Raw genomic sequence first — 17,306 nt, 5'->3', positions numbered from 1 at the left:
TGAATTCCTCTTGTGCCCGCACAAGAGAAGACATGAAAGACCTTCACTTTCTCAAGCCACCTTTCAATTCCTGCTGGAAGACCTTAACGCCAGGCAAACCTGGGATTAATATGAGTTCTGTCCACGTCCACAGCTGAAAGACTAAAGCTGTCAGTCCTTCCTCACTGTGGGCTGTGAGACATTTTGCCTTTAACAACATGGTATGCTGTTGGATAGCAAGACCAGAAAACTGCAACATACATTCATTGATCGATACTTCTGAAAAGGTTGACTTAAATCTTTTCAGTGCAGAAGAACCCATTTCCTGCAGAGAACATGAGCACTTGCTAAAGACCCAAAAAAGCCTGTCAACAATATAAACATTGGCTCATAGGAGCTGACATTAAGAATCATGGTCGGATCTGCAAAATGAACAAAATGTTCCCTGAGGACAAATGGCAAACCTCTTTCCTGATGTAAACACCATAAAGAAAATATCCTCCTCCTCTTAGTGAAATTTTCTGGAACTAATACTGCTGTCTCCAATCCTTTTTTCATTGAAGTCCGTGGCATAACTCTCTGCCAAATTCCCACTAGGAGCAAAATGATAAAGAATGATTTGGACTGAATGGAGAAATTGCTGAATGAAGTAAAGAAACAATACGGTAGCAAAGGGAAAAGGCTTGGACGCAAAGGTGCAATGCGATTTGGTATAGTGAAGGTGCCTTAGGGGCAGCTTGACTCCCTCAGCGTCTCCATCAGTGCTATCAGCTCTGCAAACACCCTAAAATACACATGCCTGGGAGCATCCTCCATGGGCCACCGCAACAGCCCGTACCCCTTCTTTTATGTCCTCCTCTCCATCATAAAAGGGCGGTGCATCCAAAGTGTTGCTGGGAATGGTCCCTGACCTGTGCTAACTTCCAAAGGGAACATGTCAACCATGTTGCAGTGCCCTAGCATGGCTGAATTTGATAACACAGATGCTGCTAACACTGTCCGTCTCAGCCCAGCTGCAGTAATTAAGGTTGAGGGGATTAGCTTCATGAAGAGGTGCAACATCATTAAGACAGGAAATACAGAAAGAAAGAAGAGAAGAGAAGAGAAGAGAAGAGAAGAGAAGAGAAGAGAAGAGAAGAGAAGAGAGAAGAGAAGAAGAGAAGAGAAGAGAAGAGAGAAGAGAAGAGAAGAGAAGAGAAGAGAAGAGAAGAGAAGAGAAGAGAAGAGAAGAGAAGAGAAGCAGGAATCACAGTATCTTTGGGTTGTAGGTATCAAGTCAAGCATTCAGATATTTTTTGTTTAAACTACATTATTGTAGTATTTTCCTAATAAAAGCTAATAAAACAGTCCCCTCCCACTCTTTCAGAGGAGGTGACAATGTACGACTGGACCATCCATAGCACAGGGGCTATCCTGGCAGCCTCCGGTCATAGCAAGCAGCACCTCAGAGCTTCCCATACCTCACAAGGAGACAGCAACATTTTTCTACACTCTACACATAGGATTTACCTGTTCAGCTTCTCCAGATGGAAACAAAGCTGTGAGGAGAAGGTGAAAGTGTTTATTGATATACCACTATGTGAAAATTTAACCCTTTTAATAGCATCTTAATTGTTCTGCAATGGCTGCTTCTATCACGGCGCCGCTGTGCTCTCTGTTGTAGCTATAGCAAGGAATTACGCTGGGGTTTCTTTAATTTTCTTCTAATGTTTTCTTCAAGCTGAGCCTGCAAGTGGGTGGAAATATATCTATTACTGAGAGTGCAGAAAAGACAGCTATGAAACTTGGGGTCTGATTCTGACTCTGATGCTGAATTACTGTCTAAACCCAAGCAAATGATTAAACCTCTGTGCACTGGATTTCCCCGTCTGTAAAAAAAAAAAGGGGGCGGGGGGTAGGATAGATGTGGAGAAGAAGGAGAATAAAGAATCTCTCCCTTATGATGATGCTATAAAGCCTGATGTCTGAGAATCTCTGCTAAGGAAATTTTCAGAGAAAAGAGTAACATCCTTAAGTGGTGTAAATGCAGATATGCTGGCAGATTGCAGAAGAGTTAGGACTGTTTACAGAAGCTGAAGATCTCTCTTGCTAAATGTTGTTGTCGTTTCATAATCAAGTAAATGGCAAAGAGCAGTCTGTAAATTTATGTGCAAACTCCCATCTGTGCCAGAAGAAGAAAGTCATTTCAAAGATGCAAATAAAGCTGCCACGCAGTATCTGAACTGTATCAAATTGAGATTACTGGCCATAGTGCGGTGATATGGCAGTTGAAGATTTTGGGGTTTTGCACTGAACATACAGGAGCATTCAGCAGAATATATTGCTGTGCTGTAAAAGCATTAATATCCCTTGCCTTGCCAGGAAGATCATGAATACTGCTAACTTACAAATGGTGTTTACAGCATTAGCCGAGGAAGCTAGGTTTCTCTGTTAAATTCCCTTTTCTGCCACAGGCTTAGCAAGATCGCTTAGTCTTTCTGTATCCTATTTTTCATTCTTAAAATGCTGGTAACAATACAGGCATGGTGGGTGCCAGTAGGCTGCAATATATGGGATTGTACAATTAATTGATTTGCTATTTCCTTAAAGCTAGTATATTTTCTCCTATGTCAAATATTTATTACTCTAGCTGCAAGAATAGGTGTCATTAGAAACAGAATTTTACTGTGCAATGCAACTTAACTTATGGACATACCTCAAATGCTGAAGTATTTACACTAAGTGGAGGAAAAAAAATGCCCTCGTTTTAGTGGTCTTCACTGCCACGTGGACACCTCACTGCATGTTTGGCACTATATTACAGCTTGGCACTGGCAGTATTTTCATTTCAAATAAGTTTTGAGCAATGAATTTTGATGCTGTTATGAAATGCTTGCCTCATGTTTTACGCTGATGTGAGTTCCTAAAAATGATTAAGAAGCACCCAAGCACAAAAATAAAATCTGTTAGGTTCTGTCCAAATTACTGCTGGGATTAGCCCAGTGTAATGATCACTTCTGAAGTCTGGAATAATATCAAGGAAACAAGACACACATAATCTTAAATATTTGTGATATCCAGCTTGTTCTAAACATTTGCACCTTCTGCTTCACTTCTTGGAACAGGGTTTCTTAATTTTCTACAAGCAGGAGGGTTTCACCAAGAAGATAGCAGCCATACTTAGCACTTAAATAGCACGTTTCACTTTCAAAATGTTGTACAGATATTAAACATTTTTCCCAAACTCATGCGAAAATTGGGAATTCAGGAAAAAAATTTAAAGGTGTTAATGGAAATTTGATGCATATACTTTAGGCCTTTGATAATCACAACCACCCCTATTGCTTTTTTTCTAATACGGGAACTAAGATGGTCAAGTCATAATTTCACCACATCTGTTTAATTAGTTTGCAGCAAGCTCTGTTCCCTATTTCAGTGTTTTATCCACATCTCACAGTAATCACTGGGCTTCCTATATTTGTAATCTCAAAACATGTTACCTATTCTGTGTAACCCAGGGTCCTGTTTGTGAAATGCACTTTCTAGAAGATATTGAACAGGAATTTTTCTGATGCTGGTGTGATCACGACATTGGTGACTGCTCTAAAATGAAAGTTAAATAATTTAAACTGATTTCCTTTGTTATTAAAAATTGACTATCCCAGTTCAAAAGTAGATTTAATCAGCTGACTGGAAAAAGAGCCCTTACTGCCCCAGAGAAAGCCTTGCAGAGCTCTTTGTTCTGTCCTATATGATCCAAAAAGGGCTGAACAGGGGATGCAAGCAGCTAACTGAGGATATAAAACAACTGAAAGAAGAAAAACTGCTTTAACTGCGCTTTTATCAGTTGTGGAGAAAAAAAAGGAGAAGCTGTTAGTATCCAAGCCTGTCAGATAAGTGCCGTTAGAAAGCTGTAAGCTTATTGAGTTTATTATTCTTTAAAATTGCAGTAAAAGCCACTAAAAATGAGTTATAGCTCAGTGTCTTGAAGAACTGCCTGAGCAACCCATGAATAAGCAGACTCGGCCATATGAAAACACACAGTCATGTTAGCAAGTTCAGCTCTGCTGACCAGGCTCTCCAGTACCTGCACGATGTGTGTTTGTATTGTGTGGAGATACCTCTGACTCGTCACAGAGAGAGGCACTGTGACATGTCTTCATGGGTTAAATCCTCTGGTTGGTTTGAACCACACCTCTTTGCTGTTTCTTTTAGACGTCTCATTTTGGAAGAGTAGTTGTCTGGGGGAGTTGCGGCAATCAGGTCCTGATCATGCTGGTCCTTCTCTAACTGAAAGGAAAATACGGTGCTCATCTCTCAGAGAGGGGAGATGGGTGCTCTGTGCGAGGGTGGGTCTCTTGCTGGACTGGGTTGCTTATGTCTTCTCTTCAACACATAATATTCTGCAAAAATGCTACTACATTTTAGCCTTTCCTCTGATATTCCTCATGGCATGGCAGAACCTATCTAAGGTATCTAACATACCTTAGTATGTTATCTGGGTAAAGAAGCTTGCATAGATCAAACAGACTTGGCTGAGAGCTGAACTTGACTCTCTGATGAAAGTTTCAGTGCTTGCAGGATGTAGTGTGGTGTCCTGTAAAACTGGGCTGTCATTGTCCAAAACCATGAAAGAGCAAAGCAAAAAAATGCATCTTTTTCTGTCTGCCCTGCCCAGTCCCTTTACCAAATGAGAGGTCTGGCCACATTCCTTTTGTATCACTTCAGTTGACACTCAACAGATGCAGATGTGTTATTTTTGTATACATCTGCAAGACTGAGCACAAACAGAAGTGGGTGCTGTTCATCAGGTACAAAATTAGAAATGACATATGAGCCTCTTAAATAAGTAAAACTAGAGCTTGCAATTGGACATGTGGAGATCCAAACTGTACTTACAGCCTGAGAACTGAAAGGAGGAGGTGAGGATGAGCGTGCCTAGGTCCCTCTAATGCCCAAGGTAGTCGTGTTAACATCTACATGCATACAAGGGTGCCTAGAGTGAAGATCTCCATTTGGTTTATAGCTGGCCCAACTGCCAACTTGCACAAGTATGTTTTAGAGAGCCAGCAATGTTATCAAAGTTGTAAGCTTAAATACAGTTATGTTATCAATTTAAACCTGACTCTTAATTTGAAATGTTTAGGGAAGAGCACTGAAGTCAGTTCTCATATCATTTTCATTTACTAATGGAGTAATCAACATCTCTAGAGCATGCAGCCGCAAAATCTTTCACTCAATGAAAAGTGTGCTCAAAAATTCTCTTGTCTGAGATCTATAATCTCATTTTAATTAGCATTGCACATGATTACTCCAATCAAAGAAAGTCAGTGGCAAACATTGCCATCTGCATTCATCGTTAACATCAGCTAGCACGATGGCAGTCAGTGATTTTAAGTTAATACGTGGGCTCTGAGGTATAAATGTCTGTTCAAGGAGAAAGAACACTGTCCTACTTTCTTTCTACTACTTCGCTTTTGAAACACACTCTTCATCTTAGAACTTGCCAAATATGGAGCATTTCCAGTTTGGCATGCGTTTTACACCTGGGATGTGACAGTCTTGCATATTCTCTGCAACAGAAGACACTGTCATTTGTTTTGAGTAATTTAATTATGCATGGATTCAGGATTGCATCACATCTACCCAGCATTCAGCATGGTTGCCAACTGTGTGATCAGGGTTTTGAGACGTTGATAGGCTCACACAAGGTACACAATTATTCGGTGAATTTTTAAGACAACGAATATTCAATAGAGAGATAAAACCACTGCATGCTGATAAGGGCAATACCAACAGGATGATATGTTGTAGGCCTGTTTGTGTGTGCACTGCCATTTCTCCAGAGATCAGGTGTCAGTAATTGGTTAAGAAGAGGTGACTGATGATACTTAGCTGCTTCTGGATTTATATGCGTCTTCATAATACATCCCCACAGAAAACCTTATTTGAGAAGGCAGCAGATGACCCGCTACTGATAAGAATCCTTTATGAATGTAAATTTTTACTAAGATATAGTCAAGTTTTTAAAGGATTTCCACTGCTAAGCCATCAAGATTTTTCAAAGCTTGCATGCAGTCCAAGAACATTTACCAAGAAAGGCACAAGCACATCTAAGCTCATGGATTATGTAAAATTCAGCAGGATTATTTATTGTCTTCATCCTCAGAGAAGGGAATTATCTGGGCTTTTCTGAAGATGTTAGTACATGACTGTAAACTCTTTAAGAAAAGACATATTCCAAATAGCATTTTTCCTCCTTCTGAACCAGACCTTTCATGCAGAATGAGTGCTTATGAGAGCTTTTAAATTATTGTGGTTGCGTAGTTACAACTCTGATAACTTCTTTTTTAAGTTCTCCTCATTATGAGAGGTAGCCTTGAGTATTTTAAATCTACCCATAAAGCTGCTATAATAATTCTCTGCAATTACACTACAATGCACAACAATTAATTATATCAAATCCTTCTCACAGAAGTGTTTACCAGTGAAGAGATTGCCAGAGCTTTATTTCTGACAATAAAAGAGTAGGAATTATTATACACCTCTTAGGATTTGATCTAACACTGATCTAACATTTCTGAGGTCAGGATTATAATCATATTATTTTCCCTATAGGAAATAAACATCGGTTCTTGACAGGCACGATCTTTAAACAATATTTTACATGAGAAAAATATTCCCGTGTATTTTTTTCCTGTAAGAAACCAAGATCTGGATTTTTAGCTAGGTAACTCCAATGAGCGACCTGCACTCATGTACAGCCTTTCTGGGCTTCATGTGCAGGGTCTTCCCCTGAGAAGCTGGAGTATGTCTGCCCTGAAGACTGCTGGTGTAGGTGCCAGGCACAGGACTGGACGAGGCTGAGAATTGGTATCACTGTAGCTTGGTAATACAGAGCTCAGGGCAGGCTGAAGTTCTTCTGGGTTGAACACTTAGGCAGTAAATTCACGCTGAACTATGCCCAGCCACAGTTTGATAGCCAGGTACCTTAAAGCTAGCTCTCAATTTGTGCTTATGGAGTCCCTAGACTTACATATATTAATATACATGTCCTGTATGTGGGACTTTTTTGTACAGGCATACCCAAGATAGAGGTCCACTTCAAACTGGTGGAAAACATCTTCAACATCAAAGGAAATAGCTAGGGCTGCTTGAGCAGGTGCTGCAGCACAGGGGGACTGGACGGGGGCAGTGAAAGCAGCGGTGCTGCGTGGACCCTGACTGCATTTGGAGGGGTTATGTCAGACTAGTGCTACTCTGGTCCGGGCATCTTCCAGTTTAGTTTCAGATTTCAGGAATCTGATCTGTGCCACCTAACACAGCTCCAGGACAGGAACCAATGCACTGTGAGTGGAAATAATCAAGAGATTCCCTTTGAAAGCTCACTTCTGGCCTGAACTAGATGTTAAGATAGGTGCATCCATTCACCTAAAGAAATGCATTACCCTGAGCACGGTTTTGGTCCCTTGTATTTAGTCCTCCCAATGCACCCCAGTCTGCCAGACACCTCCCTGACTGAGCATGAGAGAAAAGGACAAGCTCAACAGCCACAAATTGCTGTTGGCAAGGTGACAAGAGGGGCTTCTGGCTACCAGGTTTGTTTACTAGATTCTCTGATATGGTGATTGTTCCTTATTAAGTGAAACAGTAAATACCATACTTTACTGTTCAGTTTCTCTTAAAAAAAGGATTCTGTAAAGATTAACTTCACAGTGGAAAGTTTTCCTCTGAGCAAGACCTTTCCCTTTGGAAAGGAGCAAGGGTTAGCTGTAACATAAAATATGACAAATTGTTCAGAAGTAAATGTTCCTAAGACTGATGTAATCACCTGCCTTCATATCTTTATTTCCTTTCACAGAGCCATGTTTGACTATGACAAGAGCAAAGACAGTGGCCTCCCAAGCCAAGGACTCAGTTTTAAGTATGGAGACATCCTTCACGTCATCAACGCCTCGGACGATGAATGGTGGCAGGCGAGGAGGGTCACTCTGGAGGGAGACAGTGAGGAGATGGGAGTTATACCCAGCAAGAGGAGGTGAGTGCTGCCTCCTCCTTCCTACCTCCTTGGCCATGATGTTAAAATATTCCATTTTATCCCAAAGGCAGGGTGTACCAATCTACTGAAAAAATGCGAAAGTAGAGGAAAATCTCAAAGTTATTATTTCAAGACTTGGAAGACAGGATTTTTGCTGTGAGATTTAAAAGGCTCAGGCTATTTAACTGTACTGAAAAGAAACTCAAAAGGTGACTCAATTAGAGTGGATTAGTAACTTCACAAAGAAAGAGGGGAAGGGGGAGAGAGCACCATCTAATAAAGAGTTTCAGCAGAAAAAGGAATAACTAGAACCCAAGTCTGGGAATTAGCTCTGAATTTGAAGTAGAGCACATGTTTTAATGTCAGGATGATTAGCCATTGCGTCAAACTGCTGAGGGATGTAATAAATGTCTTGACATTTTCAAATCAAGACTCTATGTCTTTCTTTTGAGAGAGTAATAGAATTAAACTTCTCAGCCTGTGTGATGTAAAAATGTGCAAAATTATATAATGGTCCTCTTTGGCTTCAAAATCTGTTAATTTAATCTCTGCCTGCCTGAGAACTGATGGAAACAAATCAATATCACAGTAAATTTTTCATATAATGTAAATGAAGGAACTTTCATCCACTCTCCAAGCTAAATCTGAATCTTTGTTTAGCTGTGATGGATCCATGCTGACTGATGGAGAGAGAACAGACATCTAAATCTCTCTCATTGTTTGTATTGTTTACCCTGTCTAGGTGCTTTTGTAAAATCGACCACAAGTCTCTGATAGTATCAGAACTACCACACAAATCAGTATTATTTTCTGACTCTGTTGATAGTTGCTATAGAAAGGTCAAGAACTGAAAGGGTAGGAGGAAAATGAAATCTGTCAAACCACATTACATTTCTCTTTTGCAGCAATGCTCCCACACTGCATATAAACGTTCTATTCCGAGCTATTTCAGCTTTAGCATTAATATAAAAATGATCATGCCCATTTTTTATAGTGGGGAAATGGGATGTTTGATGCTCTATAGAGCACCTGCTGATGTTTCAAGAGAGTTGGCCCAGGTGCTAATAGAGCTTATGGTACTCCTTGTTCTGAATCACGTAAAAGTAAACTGAAAGGCCATCAAATACCTTGTTGACATGAGCCCTGCAAGGACCTTATTTTCTCTAATCATGACCATGTTTGAATAGCAACCACACCAGGATGTTCAGGGAAAAGCAATTTTGGTGTTGTATAATAGAAATAAAAACTACATTATAATTTTTAAGATGGGAAAAATGTGCCCATTAAACAGATTTAGTCTCTAGATATTGAAAAAGGAATACTTGCCTACTATTCATTGCTACAGTAAATACTGTTGCAATGACATGATTGGATCACACATGGGAAAAGACGAACGTCTATTCAGTTATTACTGAGGGAAGTGCGTGTACAAAGCTCAGTCGCAGTGTGGTGCGTACTATGAAAAGCTGCAAAAAGCTGTCATGCATAATAAAACAACTACAGGGGGAAAAAGGGCAAAGCAAAGCTACCGATTAAGATGTGGAGTTGTATCTTCTGTACGTTGGAGAAGACGTAAGTGCCTAAAGCTTATTGGGTTACCTGCACAGTGATGTTTTCAAGGAGAAAAGATAGAGGCTCTCTAGTCAAGGTCAGACATATGATACCGCTTAGGAAAAAGAGGTGGCTTAGGGAACACTAGGAGAAAAGAGGAAAAAAAAAGAAAAAAAAAGAAAAGCAGCAAGATGAAAATAGGCTGGTTGTAGTCTAAAAATAAGAGTCTTGAATTTGAAAAGATGCGGGTACAGTTACCATGCTCTCCACTTGTCATCCTGATTCTTCACTAGTGAATCTGAGAGGTCTGGAAAAATCAATGGCATCTGACTTTCTGTCTGCATTAACGTAATGATCTGATACATCTGAGCTGGGGTGGGGGGAGGTTGCTATTATTTCATAAAAGGTTTCAGTTGTACAAGGTTATTTTTTCCAATGCACTGAAAAAATGAGTATTATTTCCGTTCTGTGGATTCTGGATGATCCCTCAGAGCCAGTGAGACTGATGGGCTCTTGCCAGTGTCTTCTGTGGTCGTTTATACCACCCAAAGGGAGGATGAGTAATCAATGCATACAGGGTTGAGCTACAGAGAATAAAGCTCATCATACTTGCCAGAATGTACTAATTCAGAGTTCAATTTCCTCTGCAGGTGTGGGTTATTGACTATGAGAGGCTTGATCTAAAACAGAGTAGTCCTGGGATTCATTTGACTAAATGTAGTCATCTACAGTGTGGAAATCTTCATCTAAGCTGGTTACTCCAGGCTGCTATATCTCTTATACTTTATATGGGACTATTTCTATAGGCATTGCATTATATGTAATATGGCATATGTAATATCTAGCAGTAAAATACGCCTTGTGATAGAACGGGAGGAAAAGAGCATCTGTAGCTGTTTGTCAGGCTGTGACTCGTCCTGCAAGCTCGGCTTCCTATGATGTTGTAGGTTGAAGAGATTTTACTTGTCCTTTTCAATCCCCCATTCATTTCTGTTCCTTTTCTTTAGGGTTTAGGGTTTTGGGGGCGTTTGTTTGACAGGGTTTGTTTTTGGTGCTGTGCTTGGACTCCTTCTTCTGCCTATGTATATATGTAGGAATATTAATTATCCTGTGGGACTGCAACATTTTTTGCACTTTGGGTCGGGGGGAGGCTATACAGATCCAGGGGTCATTAGTGCCAACGTGAGTCTTTGCCCTTTTATCTTTTGTCCAGCAACAGCTAATATACAATTCTTGCATTTTTAATTAGTGAAATCATTATGGAATAGCTCTGAAAGCCAGTGACCGCTTCAATTTTACTCTGGCGTGTATACATACATATATATGTGTATGTATACAAATATATAATTATTTGTATATATACACACAAAACCATAACAAGTACATTATATTACTACTTTAAGGCACTGTGTAATGCTAATTGCTTTCCAAGTATCTGGTTTTGCTTTTTTTTTACATCTTTTTAGAGGAGAGCCCTTCAAAGAGTGACATTTTAGCATGAGCTGATAAGAGAAATTTTGAATGATAAATCAAGAGTCCATATTCTTTTTCTCCTCTATGATATATATGATATACCAGAAGAAATCATACTTTATAATTATAGGGGAGCTGCCACTTATTATTCTCTCCAGGATGTTGGATACTTTACCTCTTAGTGATTCAATAGATTTTGAGAGCTATTTGTTATTAGATTTCAGTGCTGCTGCCAATGTGTGGACTTGTTGCCTTGTTGATTGTTAAATTGTAAAATCAGGCTTTAAGAGGGAGTTTTGGAGGGTAGCACTGCAGTTAGAGAAGGGTTCTTGAAAGAGACAGCACAAAGAAATGAGGGTGGCCCTGTGTTTCTCCCCTGATCTGTGCAAGGACCAAATCTCACGAACTGGTGAGCCCGTGACCTCAGTGGGGATTAGCAAAAAAAAAAATGCTCAGTATCCTGCAGTGCTAAAATGTCATTGCAACCCTTTCTACATCTGAAAACAACATTTTGTCCATTTGTCGGTATGTATTTGTTGTCTGATTACAGCTGTTGTTCTCGAGTAGCCAGTTGGGTAGAACCCAAATATAATGCTATATAGATGGTGTGATACTGCAAAATATTGATGTCGGGAACAGTAGGACTTCAGCATAAGAGGTTGCAAACCACTTCAGTTGTGATTTAACAGTCACCAAATAGTTGTTATTATATAATATTAATAAATGAGTATCGCAGGCCAAATTTCTCTTGGTTCCACATCCACCACAAAGTTTCATCTTGTCTATGTGGGCACAGTTATTATGCTGGGCAGAGTCTTCAAAGTGACGGGACATAACTACCAGTCCTGTACCAAAGTCTCAGGTGGCCTGTGCACTATGTTTACACATGTGAATTACTCCCCTATCATCAAAAATTACTATTTTATACTAGAATGACCAACAGAATTAGATTTACACTAGATTTTTGTTACATTTAGATGTATAGATGTATAGATCTAGATTTGAATTTCTACATATGCTGGGCTTTTGATCACAACAATTTTTATTTGCCTCTTTGTCCTCCCTATTGTCAAGAGAAGCAAAACGTATTCAGCTTCCCATAAAGGGCTGTAGCGAGCTGAGCAGCCTATGTGTAAGATTCCCTCCCCATGGAAACACTCACATTAGTTAAAGCAAATCAACAAAAAGCATGAAACCAATGTGCATAAGTTAGAGTGTATTAAATTCCTAGACAGATGCTCTAATTCAGTAGTAAAGAGATTTTAATTTGCTGTAGCATTGATTTTACACCTCCAGTTCTTTTCGTTTTTACTTTGCTGAGTCTGCACATAGAAAAGCTCCTACATTGCAAGCCCCACACAACAGCAACCTCCTACTTCATGAATGTCAAGCTTCAGTATTTTCTATGACGTGTGTATATCTGCTTGACTTGGGTCTATGGGTCTGAAAGTAATTTAGTCTGCGATTTCACACAGATTGCCCCAGAATGGCCGAGCATAAATTTTCACCCCTTCTACTACTTCTCCCACTGTAGCCAGTGAGGATTTGGTCCGAAAACACTAAAATATTTACACTAATCTTTCTGTTGTCTTTAAGATGTGCAGCTCTCAGACTGGACATCATTCTAAGATTTCCATTTTCATGTAGTTGAAGTACATCTGACTGCAAAAGGTTATGCAACTTGTATCTCTGCTATTACCCGCTGAAGGTGTGTGGTGGTACCAGCCTGATATTTGTGTTGTCAAATAGACAACATTCTCCCCACAAATACATGTAACCACGCTCTCCTTTCAGAGCAAAATGGGGGGAAAAGAACATAAAAACCAATGTTTCACAAACATTTAAGGACAAGGAACAAGAGGTTTTCCCAGCACAGAAGTCCCTGTGGGCAAAAAGCCAGCTTAAATTTGTTATTCTGCTCAGCTTGGCAGAAGGGCATGTTTATCCATTCAAGTGAGTTTTATTTTTAATGGTTTCGTATAAATTGTCTACCTTTCTAAACATCCCTTAAGGCTTTAATCCTTACATGATAAAACTTTTTAACATGGCATAATCATGTAAGCTTTGTCTAAAATAAGTTACCTGACTATACTTACTAATCTAATTGGAAAAAATACACGTGGAATAAAATTGATGTGGATGTGTATGTATAAACCTCTTCCTGTTCTCTTGCAATTATGGGAAACTTTTATGCTAAAGGAAAACAACCCTTAGCTTTTAAACAGAATAAGGTTGTTCTACAGTTTCCTAATGGCATTAGGTCTACTCTTTCCATAAAATATTGACCAGGTGCTGAGCTGCTCTCTATAAGTCACTGAAGGTGGAGATCTGAACGAGAGCACATTCTCTCCTACTTAAAAATGCATGTTCTCTTGCAAAAATACCACTTCAGGAATGCTCAAAAATGATTTGGGAAATGGGAATCTCAGCTCAGACTTCACAAAAACAAGGCTAAGCAGTGCAGAGGATGGAAGCAATAAAAAGCTATGGACTGAGTCCACATATTTGGACTATAAATAGTAATACATATTTTCACTTATCTTTCACTTGATGGGCAGGCAAAACAAATATAATGCAGATGACCTGGAAATGGTGAAGCAAGACAAGAAGAAACACGTTAACAAGATGTAAAATACAGCAAGGTGTTTCAAGTATCCATTTTATGTTTCATTCTTCTATTTGATAACTCTTCTTACTGCAGTTCTCATGCTGGATTTGGAAATAACTCATTCTGCAGAACACCTCACTGCCAAATCTGTGCAAATTAGGCTACTGTAACCATTTTATTTAATTTTGTTTGTAATTTGCATCTGTATTCTGCATCAGTGATGAACAATGTTGTTGAAGATTAAAGCATGTCTCACTTGATATTTTACATCTCCGCTGTGAAGACTGATTAGTGCTTTTACAAAGGCACTGACAAAATTCCCAGTAGTCCATTAACCCCCAACAATGGAGGATCACAGTTCACATCTGGTTGAGTTATGCTTGATTTCTACTTGTTTGCAGTGCACAGGAAGAACTGAAAGTCTCATTTTGAAAAATCCCAGAGGCCCATTTTCAATAGCAACGTGTGCCCAGAAACACAAAGGGAGATAGACATTGCAGTGCAGCGCTGTATCCCAGTAGTAAGTTCCTCAGAAGAGGAATCAGAAGAGAACAGCATCCCAAAGAACTGAGGTCTTGAACTCACTAGTGAGGAAACACTGAAGGCTGAGGTATATTTTCAATGTACCTTTCCACTTCTTTAGCTTTACAGGGGAAGAGGAGAATGAACCTTGATCATTTTTGAAAAAAGGGCCATGAGGTGTCTACTACCAAGAAAGGTTTCAAGAGAAAATGAGTATACAGGATATACTCCAGCTGTCCCAGATCTCACATGGTCTTAGACCATTGCCCTGTACACAGCAGTATGTCTGCAGGGAGCTACACTTGGAGAGCGGGTGGAAAGCTGGAAATGAAATCCCCATCAGTTGTGCTAGGCTATGCTGTCTCCACATGGGGCTCAGAGCATTTCAGCTCCCAAGTCACATTTGAATGCTGGGTGTAGGTGTCTTTGAACATTTCTTGAAATCTCATTGAGTTTCAGTGACCCCCAGGCACTTTTGAAAATGGAACTTGAGCGATGAAGTAGTTTTGGAAATCATATCTGTGCTTTCCTCCATCCCTTAGGCATAGCTCTACCAAGAAGATATATAATTAGAAAGGGGCATGAGAGCAATGTTTATATCAGGCAAGGTAGGGTTGCAAATTTGGACCTCCACAAATTTGGCAGATGGGAATCCTCTCCCTTCATTTCATTTTTTGCACAACTCCACAATAATTTGTGCAGCGGTGGTGAATGAAAAATTGATACAGTGTGAAATGAAACATTTCTTCTTTTAAAAGCAATTTCCTCAGCTTTGATTGATCAAAATGTTGTCCAAGGGAGGGTAGGTTTGCTGTCAGCTAAAGCAATGTAAAGAATTTACACTCGTGTGCTATTTAGGCATTCACAATGTCAGCTGCTGCAAAAGGCTTTTTGTGCCTAAACTCCTTTTGTCTTGGAGAAAAAGGGGGTCAAGTTTATTTTTCTTTAAAAGTACTAAAAGTGCTTGAATTAGTGTTCCTTTTAAAAAATAATTAAGATGTATTTTCTAAGAGCTGGATCAATGATGCTCAAAGAACTGATATTCCATACTTTCTAATTCCCTCATTTTAGTTACCTTTTTAGCTTTGCCTATGGCAAAAGTGACCCGGTAGCTCAGATGAGAAATTATGGGAACATTTTAGTTCACTGAAGTCCTGCACTCTGACCACTTCACCAAGGCTAAATCTTAGGAGAACTAAGCTAAACGCTAACAGAGTTCTCCAGAGCATGCAAAAACCAAAGCTTTTCAGACATTCAGATATTGGATTGATTCCTTCAGGGCAGCAACAGTAATGTAATCACCCTGAGACACAAGAAATTTCAGCTTGGAAGTTTACAGTTCAGCTAAATTATAAGTAACCGAGAACCGTTTTACTGTGGAAGGTGTCAGGAAAATTGTAACGGGAGGCAACACTGTGTGGATCCTTAATATAGTACCAGGTTATGAAATGTTTGTAATATTCAGCAGGCATGCTGAGCATGTATGAATGTTGTTGGTATGTTTGCCTGGAGGATTAATGGCACTTAATGACATTATTTATGTACCTCAAAGCAATGCAGAATGTTTCTGCAGCTCCTCATCTGTCTGCTATGCTGTAGAAAGCAGCGATGCCTCCATGGCTGCTAATGCAATTATGATGAATTTCATAAATAAGATCCACTCTTCAGGGTTAATTTCCAAATTTCTTTATGCAGTGAATAAGAAATGAAGTTAAAAGCAGATGTTTTAGGAAGTTAGACAGGACTGGAATGAGTTTAAATGTTAACACAGATTAATAAGTAGAATACTGTCTTCATTTGAGCTAATTATTTTCTCAGAAGGCATCCATCCTATTTAGGCAATTACACAGCCTCAGGTCTTCATTTCTTACCGGTACTATCAAGGGACTTCATCTGCTAGTTTAAGTTTAAGACTGTTCATGTGTTTTTAATAACATAGATTTAATTTGAAAGCTGCATTTGAGCTGTTTCCATGTGAATATTCCACACTTACAGAGAAATGCATTTATTCTAAATTTAAACTGTAACTATAGTAACCAGCATTCACTGTGTTTCAGAAGGAAATATATAAGCCCACTCAGACAGAAGGAAACATCTTGTGTTAATTATTGTTCTATCAAAAGACTAGAGTTTGTATGTTTAAAAAAATAATTATCAGAAACCAGGTATTCTTACTATCCAGACTTAGAAACCAAGAGATTTGCAGGAATGTATTCTAATCTCATTTGTGGAAAACTCTGAAAGTTAGAAAAACTGTCATATCTGGACCAATTTGGAGGATATAATAAACCTCGCTTTTTTCCCAGCTATTTATTGTCTAATAAAAATACAATATTGAGCTCTTATAAGCTAGCTTTGCAGGATTCAACTTAGATTTCCTAGAGCAATCCCTAATCTTAGACAAATAGAGTTACTGTTTCAATTATAGGTAGATGATCGGATTTTTTTGCTTGGGCCAGTAGATGATAGTTTCTGTAGATGATTTTGCAAAGGTAGTAAATGTCACTTTTACAGTAATGACCATATTAGTCAAGGTGAGTAAGGACGTGAATAGCTTCTTCCTTTCTTTAAATTCCTCCCTCTGCATCTGTTTTCTTGGTGCTTGATTTTGTTTAGGGGAGAGCTCACCCTTCCTTAGATTTTTTTTTTAATCCCTAGCATTATTATTTAAGCATACTGTGTTAAAAGTTTAAATATACAACATATGTAAATCTTGTAGTAATGGTGAACTTTCCAAATATACTAAGGGTATAAATATATCCAAATATACTAAGTTTTCCCACAGATAAAATATTTACTGAATATACTACAGTATGCTAATGGATTTTAAGTTTTACTAACATGTTTTTAAAATAATGCTTATTCATTGAATAATGGAAATTCAGGATATTGATGCATAATATTTAGGAACAGAAACACTGATTTATCTAGTGTGATGTTCTTTATAAATGTCTTGTGTGTCTCTTTTTTCCTTCTGTAATGAGGACTGTAACTTGTGTTTGTCCAGTCTTGATTCTAAGATGCGAATGGATCGAGATGCCACGCATTCCTCTTCTATATTATTTTGGTAACTAAACATATTAAGCGTTAAAAAGTAAAACTGCCTGTGTTTTCTTTAGAATTAATTTATCCGGCATCAGCTCGTTGCCAATGATT

General features: G+C 39.0%; 1 protein-coding gene across 4 annotated transcripts in view; it reads left to right on the top strand.

Annotated features, from left to right (window-relative positions):
* DLG2 (discs large MAGUK scaffold protein 2) overlaps positions 1-17,306 on the top strand; it is a 1,041,736-nt gene that overhangs the window by 972,399 nt on the left and 52,031 nt on the right. For all 4 annotated transcript variants that reach the window (XM_075140226.1, XM_075140229.1, XM_075140227.1 and 1 more), the window contains one exon: positions 7,820-7,996. In XM_075140226.1, the coding sequence (XP_074996327.1) occupies positions 7,820-7,996 (177 nt within the window). The remainder of the gene's footprint in view (positions 1-7,819; positions 7,997-17,306) is intronic.

This window comes from Calonectris borealis, chromosome 1, assembly GCF_964195595.1.
Source record: "Calonectris borealis chromosome 1, bCalBor7.hap1.2, whole genome shotgun sequence".
Taxonomy (NCBI): Eukaryota; Metazoa; Chordata; class Aves; order Procellariiformes; family Procellariidae; genus Calonectris; species Calonectris borealis.
The sequence above is the reverse complement of the archived record's forward strand: the minus strand, read 5'-3'. Positions and strand labels throughout refer to the sequence as shown.